At 41.5% G+C, this 10885-nt stretch overlaps 1 protein-coding gene across 2 annotated transcripts; it reads left to right on the plus strand.

Moving 5' to 3' along the window:
- Positions 1-362: 362 nt before the first annotated feature.
- On the plus strand, positions 363-7576 carry TNFRSF18 (TNF receptor superfamily member 18). Of its 2 annotated transcripts, none has more exons than XM_027658170.1 (6): positions 363-660; positions 2118-2252; positions 2992-3079; positions 4322-4416; positions 5720-5857; positions 6693-7576. In XM_027658170.1, the coding sequence occupies exons 1-6, from the start codon at positions 498-500 to the stop codon at positions 6845-6847; spliced, it is 774 nt and encodes a 257-aa protein (XP_027513971.1). In that variant the 5' UTR covers positions 363-497; the 3' UTR covers positions 6848-7576. The 2 variants fall into 2 exon arrangements, with proteins under 2 accessions (XP_027513971.1, XP_027513970.1); XM_027658169.1 differs by having other exon boundaries at positions 6715-7576.
- Positions 7577-10885: the final 3309 nt, after the last annotated feature.

The raw sequence follows: 10885 nt of genomic DNA on the forward strand, positions 1-10885 counted from the left end.
GGTGGGGAGGGGCTGGCATGGAATTCCCAGAGAAGCTGTGGCTGCCCCACGCCTGGAAGTGTCCAAGGCCAGGCTGGATGGGATTTGGAGCAATCTGGTCTGGTGGAAGGTGTCCCTGCCCTTGGCAGGGGGTGGGACTGGATGAGCTTTAAGGTCCCTTCCCACCCAAACATTCCACGATTCCATGAATCAAACAGCCTGGCTGCGCTGAATCCACCCAACCACTTAATTTGCTTTAATTCCCAGTTGTCCATCCACCTGCAAGCCCCTTGGAGGATCGTGCTGCACCTCACCCTTCCCCTGTTGCTCTGACACTCAGAGTCACTGCTGTCAGATTTGGTGACGTGCCCGAAATCACTTCCCCGCCCCTCCAAAAGCAGGAAGAGCGAGGCCACAAAAAGCCCAGCACCTGCCCCAGAGCCAGGGGAAGGAGCCCTGGGGCAGGACAGCCCTGCCACAGCCCACCCTGCCCTGCTTTTGGGTTGTCTGCTCCAGACATGACCCTCAAATCTGGGCCCCTCAGGGCTCAGGCTCTGCTGTTGCTGCTGTGCCTGGAGCTCTGGGCACAGCAAAGCCTGGCACTGCAGTGCCAGCCTGGGGAGAGGAAAATCACCAGCAAAGATGCAGAGAAATGTTGCCCCAAATGCATCCTGATGGAAGGTAAGGGAATCTTTGTGTCTGCCAGGGGAGGTTTGTTTGGCCGAGTGTGTCTCGAGGAGCTGGAGGTGCAGAGAGAGATGGGAAGAGTTTCCTCTGAACCCTAAATTCAGGAGGTGCCTGGATCCTCACAGGGGGAAGTGGAAGGGCAGCTCTACTGACCAGAGACAGGACTCAGGGAACAGCTGGAGCTGTGCCAGGGGAGGTTTAGGTTGGATGTCAGGAAAAGGTTCTTCCCCCAGAGGGTGGTTGGCACTGAACAGGCTCCCCAGGGCAGTGGGCACTCACCTGTGCCCATCCCAGAATGCACACACAAGGTGATCACTGGTTCTAGCCTGTGTTCCTGCCTGATCTCGGGGTGGTGTTGGATTTAGAGGGCAGGTTTAGATTGGATATTAAGAAGAAACCCATCCCTGGGAGGGTGGTGAGGCCCTGGCACAGGTTTCCCCAGAGAAGCTGTGGCTGCCCCATCCCTGGAAGTGTCCAAGGCCAGGTTGGAGCAACCTGGGACAGTGGAAGGTGTCCCTGCCCGTGGCAGGGGGTGGAACTGGATGATTTTTACAATCCCTCCCGACCCAACACATCGTGTGGTCCATGATTGTAACTCCCCTGTCATTTTAAGTCAAATTGAAGCAGCAGAGGTGGGAGGGGGCAGCTGCAGGGCTGACCAGGGCACATCCTGTGTTTGTGAAGCTGCAGGACAGAGCAGAGGATTCTCGTGGCCCCTTCCATGGTCCCAGGACCAACCATTCTGTTCTTTAGTGCAGCCAGAGCTGAGCAGGGGGGGATTTGCAGCCAGAAGCCTCCCCAGGCTGTTGGCACTCACTCCACACCTCCTGGAGCTCTGAAGGTCAGGGAGAGGAGGGCAGTTGGCACAGGAAGGTGTGGGCATTCCCCTGGTGATCCTGGACATTCCACCACCAATCTCAGGAGATGATCTTTACCACTCTCTGCGGGTTTTTAATCACACCACTGACCCAGCCAGCATTTCCATGGAGGCTTTTTTTCCTTTAAGAGTTACTCAGCTTCAGGATTGAGCAGATCTTTCCTTCCTAACCTTTTCTTCTTAACCTTTTCTTCTTAATCTTTTCCCTGTTGCCTCAAGGGCTTGATGCTGTTCACTGATGGGCTCAGGAGACATCAGCAACCCTTTGCTTCCATGAAGCCTCAGAACTAGAGGGGATATTTTCTCAGGGCAAGCAAAGTTCGTGACAAAACTCCTCTGGAAACAGAAGGATGGAGGGTGGGAAAGGTGCTGGTTTAATGGGTTGAGTTTAGACCCAGTTCTGCCAACAGGTATAAAAATGTGAGTGGTGCTGCTTTTGGGCACTCCAACCATCCCCCAGCGTGTTGGGAGTGACATCTTCTGGCATCCATTTATTCCAGGGATTATTCCCAGCCATGGGAATTTGTGGGCTCTGTGGAAAGGCAAGTCCAAGCTCTTTCTTTCTTTTTGGCAGGAGGCAACAGCCTGTGCCAGGGCATCGAGGACCGGGACTGCAAATGCCCCCAGGGCCACAGCTGTGGGGATAACAACTGTCTGTACTGCAGGAAGCTGCCAGAGTGTGCTGAGGGACAGGAGCTCACCAGGATTGGTAACTAAACCAACACCAAACTCACTCCAAGAGTCTGCCCAAGCCTTGGAATGTCACTGCCCTTCCCACTTCCTTATGGAGAATATATATATATAATATGCTAGAATATATATATTATATGCCCTGTTATGCTTTTAGTATAATTAATATAATTAATATAATATACAATATAGAATATTATACATAATATATAAAATATATTAAAATATCTACAATAAATATATAATCTATAATACATAAAATACTATATATAAAATAATACATAATATATCATATTGTGTATATAGATATATATTAAATATATAAAATATATATAAATATATAAAATACATATAAATATATAAATATATATTTATATATAAATATATTGATACATAAATACATAAATATATAAAATATATTTAAATAAATTATATCTTTTTAGATATATTTATATATATTTTATATATTTATTTATATATTTATATATTTGTTTATATATTTATTTATATATGTATATATTATAATATAATGTATAAAATACAATATATAATAAAATATATATCATATATAGTAAAATATATGTTATAAATATAAAAATTCTCTATAAAATATAACATATAATGCATCATAAATAAAATATAATACGTATTTATATCTAGATAATATTCCTTAATATGCTTATTAATTCCTGCTGCTCTGATCCCACCTTTCCCTGCAGGATCTGAGCACCGACCCTTCCCCTTCTCTTTTCTTGCAGGAGACACAGATTTCACATTCAAATGTAAACCCTGTGAGACGGGAACTTATTCCAGTGTGAAGAATGGCTGGTGTAGGAACTGGACTGAGTATGGATTTACTGACATTGCCCTGCTTGGAAAATAGGCATTAGAATAATAATAGTAATCATCATTGCTAGATAATATTATATAGGAATTAATATTAATTATTATTTAGATTATTATACTAATATTATATTATTATTTAAATATAATGTTAATATTATTAATATTAAATTGCTAGATAATTTTATATAGCCATTAATATTAATTATTATTTAGATTATTACTATACTAATAGTATATTATTATTTAAATATCATCTTAATATTATTAATATTAAATTACTAGATAATATTATATAGCAATTAATATTAATTATTATTTAGATTATTATATTAATATTATATTATTATTTAAATATCATCTTAATATTATTAATATGAAACTACTATATAATATTATATATCTATTATTATTATTATTATTTAGATTATTATTATATTAATACTATATTATTATTTAAATATCATCTTAATATTATTAATATTAAATTAATAATATGAAATAGTTGTCATTAATTAATAATGCTAATTGTTACTAATGGCTATACATTATTATTTTAATAATTATCTAATTGTTTAAAATAATATTAAAATATCAATTTAATTAATGTTTACATAATATTGGTATTATTAATATATTAAAAGTAATATTAAATAAACTTTAAATAATATTAATATTATTAATATATTTAAATTAATATTAATTAACATTTAAATACTGAAAAATAATTTTATAATTATTAATTATTAATTGACATTTAAAGAACTATTAAAATATTTAATGCTGACGTTGCAAAGTAAAACCCAACCAAAGACAAGATCACCAATGAGATGAACTGATGAGCTTTTTAAATTAATCAAGATGTGTCTCTTTAAGCATTTTAGTCAGTCTCAAAGCAGAACTTAAGACAAACTGCTGGGTTTTCAACTTGCTTCCAAGTCCAGCTCAGAAATTATTCCAAACACGGACATTATTCCAAACTGGAAACAAAGAGAGTAAAGAAAATGGGAATATAAAGCAGCTGTGATGTGGGGGAACAGCAAGAACTTTACCTGCACTGCTGTAAAAGGGGATTAAAGGAAACAAGCTGTGGGAAGAGGGAGGGAAGGAAAAAGGGGAGCCAAGAGAGGAAGGAAGGGAAAGCAGGAATAAGGGAAAACAGGGATAAGGGAAAACAGGAATAAGGGAAAACAGGGATAAGGGAAAACAGGGATATTCCAACTGTCCCTCTTGTTCTTCTTCCAGCTGTGAGAGCTCGGGGTTTGTGACACTCAGCCGAGGCAACAGCACCCACAACTCCAAGTGTGGCCTCCTTCCTTCTCCCAAAGATGTGGAGCAAGGTACCTTCTCCCAAAGATTTGCTCCTTTGGGAATTCCCCTGGGACTCTTTCCCACCCGGAGCTCGCTGCCATGGCAGCTGGCTTTGGGAATTCCAGCTGTGTTCCCTGCGAGTTTAGTCGTGGAATTGTTGACCTGGGCAAAGATCCAAAGCTCTGCCAGTGACCCAGGTAGAGGAGAGCCCAGTTATCCTTGGATAGAGCACATTTATTGGAGTTTTCCACTGGAATGCTCCGGCTATTTTGCCGGGGTTTCTTGGGAAAACAATGGCTTGGTTCCCTAATAAGTCTTGGCTGAGCCCAGGGCACCCAGACCTGGAATTCCATGTCTTGCCATGGATCAAATGACAGGGTTTGGGGGTCCTGAGCACCTTCCAGCCCCCAAGCTCCTCTGCTCCTGCCCTTTCCCACCCCCTTGGCCCTCCAGGGAATTGCTGCCTCTCAGATCCAGGCCCGTTATCCAAAAATATTCTCAGTCCTGCTGAGACAAACTGCAAAAATGATGCTGCTTTCAGCTCCTGGGAGGCAAATACAGGGGTGAAAATCTGGCTTGTTGAGGTGCTGGGCAGGAAACATTGAACCCCAATCCTTCCAAAAAACCAGAGGAGACAGAACAAGTGGGAGAGACCTTGAACAAGGAAGAGATGAGAAGGGGGGGTTGCAGGAATGGTTCCCACAGACAGTGATCCCTGAGGGTCCCTCCCAACTCAGCATATTCTTCCTTCTATTTCTAATTTCTATTTCTAATTTCTAATTTCTATTTCTAATTTATATTTCTATTTTTGTTTCTGTTTCTATTTCTGTTTCCATTTCTATTTGTATTTGTATTTCTGTTTCTATTTCTGTTTCTATTTCTATTTGTATTTCTATTTCTGTTTATATTTCTATTTCTGTTTCTATTTCTATTTGTATTTCTATTTCTGTTTCTATTTCTATTTCCATTTCTTTATTTCCCTTTCCCCTTCCCCTTTCCATTTCCCTTCCCCTTTCCTTTCCCCTTTCCCCTTTCCCCTTCCTTTTCCTTTTCCCTTTCCCTTTCCCTTTTTTTTTACTTCCTTTTCTTTTTTCACTCCCCTTCCTACTTTCTTTCCCTTTTCCTTTCCCCCTTTTATTTCTCCCTTTCTCCCTTCCTTCATTATCCCACAACTCCCTCACACCCTTGACTTGAAACTCGCCCTCTTTCCTCGGGAACTTATTTTCCCCCCGAAAAACTAAATTAACACCTAAACTTCCTCGAAATATCTCTCCTTTAACAACAACCTGGGCACATAATTCCTTAATTCTGATTAAATCTCTTTAATTACAGCTCTCCTGCCCTCCAGCTCCCTGTCCACCACCATCCTGGCCATCCTGACGGCCGTGGCCGTGTTCGTGCTCATCCTGCTCACCTTCCTCCTGCACTTCTGCATCTGGACCCTGAAGGACAAATATTTCGCAGTTGAGGGTAAGGGCACCCTCGGGGGCTCTCCAGGAGGCTGAGTGGGATAAATGAAGCTGGAATAAACGGAATTCAGATGGATTTACCCAGCGGGTTTGGGGGCGGGTCGCTGAGTGTCGCTCAGGTCACACCACAGGGTGGGAAGGGGATCATCCCATCCAATCCCACTGACAGAGGGCAGGGTGAGATGGGATATCGGGAAAAAATCCTTCCCTGGGAGCGTGGTGAGGCTCTGGAATGGATTCCCCATTCCTGGAAGAGTCCAAGGCCAGCTTGGAGCAACCTGCTCTAAGGGAAGGTACGGAGCAGGTTTAAAATCCCTTCCAACCCCACTGACAGAGGGCAGGGTGAGATGGGATGTCGGGACAAGAATCCTTCCCTGGGAGGGTGGTGAGGCCCTGGAATGGATTGCCCAGAGGATTCCCTATCCCTGGAAGTGTCCAAGGCTATCTTGGAGCAACTTGCTCTAATGGAAGTCATGGAGCAGGTTTAAAATCCCTTCCAACCCCACTGACAGAGGGCAGGGTGAGATGGGATATTGGGGAAAAAATCCGTCCCTGGGAGGGTGGTGAGGCCCTGGAATGGATTCCCCAACCCTGGGGAGTTGGGGAAGAGTCCAAGGCCAGCTGGAAGAGTCCAAGGCCAGCTGGAAGAGTCCAAGGCCATCTTGGAACAACCTGCTCTAAGGGAAGGCGCAGAGTGGGTTTAACATCCCTTCCAACCCAACCCATGCCACGATTCCACCCCTTCCATCCTTCCCTCTTTTTGGGAAGGTCTTTGGGACCCCCGAGGTGTGTGGAGACCCTCGTGGGTGCAGTTGCTGTCCTTGTTCTCACTGCAGACGTGGAACATCACTTCCCTAGGCCGCCGGCGGCTCCGCAGCTCCCGGAGACCTCCAGCATCCAGTTCCCCGAGGAAGAGCACGGAGGAAAAACGGCCGAGGAAAAGTTTTCCGTGTTGTCCCTCAAAGTCTCCAACGAGCTCTCCAACAGATAAACTGCTGTGGGGCGCCGTGGGAACGGGGAGCTGAGCTTTCCCAAAGGAACAGGAGGAAGGGGATGGGCTGTGAAGCATCGGGAGACCCGCGGCGAGGAGGAGGAGGAAGAGGAAGAGGAGGACGAGCGGCTTTTTGGGGCATTTTGGGGCTTTGCTCTCGACAAACGTGGCTTTGGGAAATGAAAATCCTGCTGATTCAGGCTGGCACTCATTCCTGAGGGCGCTCTCACAGCTTTTCCCTTTTCCAGAGTGATGCCCACATGAAGGGAACAGGGCACAGGGAGAAGGAATATTCTTATTCCCTTATTTTTCCCTGAGCTCACCGTGCTTTTCCCTCCTGCCCAACCTCCATCCCGGTGTTCCTCTGCCCCCGTTCCATCCTCTGCCATCCCAGCAGAAGGTGCTGCTCAGGCCCAGTTCTCAGGGCACAGAGCTTCCCTCGGGAAGCCACGGAATTTGCAGGGAAACCAGGGATTAAAAAAAAAAAAAAAGAAAAAAAAGGGAGTAATTCTTGTCATTCTTGTTGTCCCGTCCCTCGGCAATCCCCGGAATTGAAATTTGGAATATTGGCTCACAAAAGGGACACTTCCCAACCCCTCAAACGAGGATCAACCTGCCCAGAGGAAGACATTGGCTTGAATGAGTTTACAGAGCAGGAAAAGACAGTGAAAAACAGGGAAAAGCCCAACATTGATGGGTTTTTTTCCCCTCTGCCCCTGAAGAAAAAGAACAAAATTTTAATCCCAATTTTAATCTTCCAGCTTCCCTATGATTGTTAATTTTGACTGACATGCCCTTCACGTGGAATGGGATATTTCTCCACCCTAAAAGGATGTTGTGAGACATAATTAATGCTTTCAATGTATTTTTGCCTTCTTTGAGTCTCTCGTGTTCCCAGCAAACTTTATTTTATTTTATTCTTGACAAATTTTATTTTATTCCTGACAAATTTAATTTTATTTTATTCCCGGCAAATTTCATTTTATTTTATCCCTGACAAATTTTATTTTATTTTATTCCTGACAATTTTCATTTTATTTTATTCCTGACAAATTTTATTTTATTTTATCCCTGGCAAATTTCATTTTATTTTATCCCTGACAAATTTTATTTTATTTTATTCCTGACAAATTTTTCCTTGTGTGAAATTCACTGGAAAAGTGATTTATTTTTTTCCCTCCACAAGTGCAGATTCTGGATTGAGGTGAATTGAGCCAAGGGAAGGTGAAAGCATTGGATAAATAGAATAACTTTTATTTTAAAGTTGAAAAGTCTGTCTCTGCCCTGTGAGCAGGGGGATTTATTATCCTCAGAAATCTAAATACTGGTTATTAAAGACCCTCCTTGCCCCATCTTGGTGTTCTCAGTTCTGTGTGGACTCTTTTGGGGGGGTTTTTCCCATGTTTTCAACAAGATTTCTGATTTTGACCTTTTGTAAAAGGTAAAATAAACTTGAAAATTCAGCAAAGTGCCTGTGAGGTGTAAGGAAGAATTTGGAAAATGGGGTTTATTTTTTAGGTGCTCCCATTATCCCTCAGTTTGACTTTCCCAATCCATCCCCTCAGTTACAGAATTCTGGTTATTCCAGCAACATTCCCCCCCCAAAATCCCTTTGTCATTGAATTTGCAACTGAATTATTTTGTTATTGAATTTTCAACCAAATTCTTTTTTTTTTAATTGAATTTTCAGCCGAGTTCTTTTATCACTGAATTTGACATTGAATCTTTTTTCATTGAATTTACAACTGAATCCTTTTGTTATTGAATTTTCAACCAAATTCTTTTGTCATTGAATTTTCAACCAAATTCTATTTTTTTTATTGAATTTTCAACCAAAGCCTTTATTGAATTTTCAACCAAAACCTTTTGTCACTGAACTTGACACTGAATCTTTTTTTTATTGAATTTGCAACCTAATTCTTCTGTCAGTGAATTTCAACCAAATTCTGTTTTTATTGAATTTTCAACCAAATCCTTTTGTCACTGAATTTTCAACCAAATTCTTTTGTCACTGAATTTTCAACCAAATTCTATTTTTTATTGAATTTTCAACCAAATTCTTTTTTACTAAATTTTCAGCCAAATCCTTTTCTTTATTGAATTTTCAACCAAATCCTTTTGTCATTGAATTTGACACTGAATCTTTTTTTTATTGAACTTTCAACCAAATTCTTTTGTCATTGATTTTGCAACCAAATTCTTTTTTTATTGAATTTTCAACCAAATCCTTTTGTCACTGAATTTAACACTGAATCTTTTTTTTTTTTAATTTTCAACCAAATTCTTTTGTTGTTTAATTTGACACTGAATTCTTTTGTCACTGAATTTTCAACCAAAGTCTTTTTTTTGTTGAACTTTCAACCGAATTCTTTTGTCACTGAATTTTCAACTAAATTCCTTTGTCATTGAATTTTCATCTAAGTTCTTTTGTCACTGAATTTTCAACCCAATCCTTTTTTTAACTGAATTTTCAACCACATTCTTTTGTCACTGAATTTTCAACCCAATCCTTTTGTCACTGAATTTGACACTGAATCTTCTTTTTATCGAATTTTCAACCGAATTCTTTTGTTGTTTAATTTGACACTGAATCCTTTTGTCACTGAATTTTCAACTAAATTCCCTTGTCACTGAATTTTCATCCAAGTTCTTCTGTCACTGAATTTTCAACCCAATTCTTTTTTTAACTGAATTTTCAACCACATTCTTTTGTTATTGAATTTCCAACCAAATTCTTTTGTTGTTGAATTTGACACCGAATCTTTTTTTTTTATCGAATTTGCAACCGAATTCTTTTGCCGCTGAATTTGTCACTGAATCCTTTTGTCACCGAATTTTCACCCCAACCCTTTTGTCACTGAACGTGCCCCTCTGCACTTGCACTTCTTTCCCTTTGTGCCTCCCCCTCTCTCATTTCCTGCCCGTTCCCTCCCCTGGTTTTTCAGCTCCCGCCACGAAACGAGCAGGAAACCGCGGCTGACAAAGTGTTTCCCGCAGAGGAACAGCAACTTTTTGGGGTAAGAAACCCTTCAAGGGCATGAGGAATAAATTCTGAGTGGCCAGGGGAAGCCTGGCTGAGGTGCACGAGGCTTTTTGGGGGTGTTGAGGGGCCAGTGAAGACTGAAACAGGCTGAGCTGGGCTTGATTAATCCATGGAAATTCAGATTTTTCCCGCCCTACCTCGAAGAGCAGTTCCACTTTCTGCTTGCCCAACCATCTGGCTCCTTGATGGGAAAACCAACCCCTTTTCCTGGCTGCTTAAAACCCCAATTCCGAGGGAAAACCCCATTGGAGGGTTTCAGTACAAGGGCTGCTCGTTGCACCAAAGGAAACGAAAGCTCCTGGCTCAGAACTGAGAGCTTGGAAAGAGTGTTTAAATTTCCATCAGAAAGAATAATATTTACGTTGCCCTGATGTTTGACTCAGAGGGTGGCTGAATTTTTAGCTCAAATTGCAGAGTTTAGGGGGGGTTTGTGGTGGTTTGAGACCCCCAAAAATCCCATTTCCAAGTCCAAGCCCCCCTCCCACAACTCACCCCAGCGTGAGAGGGATTTTCCAGGCACAACACAAGACTCAATATGGAAAGGAAAGAAATTATATTACAATTATTACACAAATCATCTCACCTCTAGGTCCCCCAGCTCCCAGGGGGGGCAATTTCAAACCAAGACAAGTTTTAAAGTCCTGGTTTAAACTGCAGGTCGATCTGGGCTGGAAGGTAAAATAAAAAGGGTTCTCTCTCAAATTGTTGGCATTCAGTGAAATGCCTAAAAAGCTTTTGGTTTTCTTGAATCTCTTTTCAAGGGAGAAAATGAAATATCCCTGAAAAACACCCCGAAGGTTTTAGAGGCGAAGCAAAAGTTAGAAACGGAGAGAATTTCGAAATACGACGTTTCATTCAACTGAATTGTTTAAACGATTGTTTAACGTTTTAAAGAGTTAAAGAGTTTAACGTTTTAAAGAGTTAAAACGAGATCTGGAGAATCCCTGAGGCTGGAAAAGCCCTCCAAGATCGAGTCCAACCATTAATCTCACCAC

The sequence above is a fragment of the Corapipo altera genome, unplaced genomic scaffold, assembly GCF_003945725.1.
Source record: "Corapipo altera isolate COAL_440 unplaced genomic scaffold, ASM394572v1 301, whole genome shotgun sequence".
Lineage (NCBI taxonomy): Eukaryota > Metazoa > Chordata > Aves > Passeriformes > Pipridae > Corapipo > Corapipo altera.

Excerpts from the sequence above, each read along its gene's own strand:
- TNFRSF18 (XM_027658169.1), top strand. The coding sequence starts at position 498 with ATGACCCTCAAATCTGGGCCCCTCAGGGCTCAGGCTCTGCTGTTGCTG. Across the intron at positions 3,080-4,321 it reads TGGTGTAGGAACTGGACTGA|CTGTGAGAGCTCGGGGTTTG; the intron begins GTATGGATTTAC and ends TTCTTCTTCCAG. Across the intron at positions 4,417-5,719 it reads TCCCAAAGATGTGGAGCAAG|CTCTCCTGCCCTCCAGCTCC; the intron begins GTACCTTCTCCC and ends CTTTAATTACAG.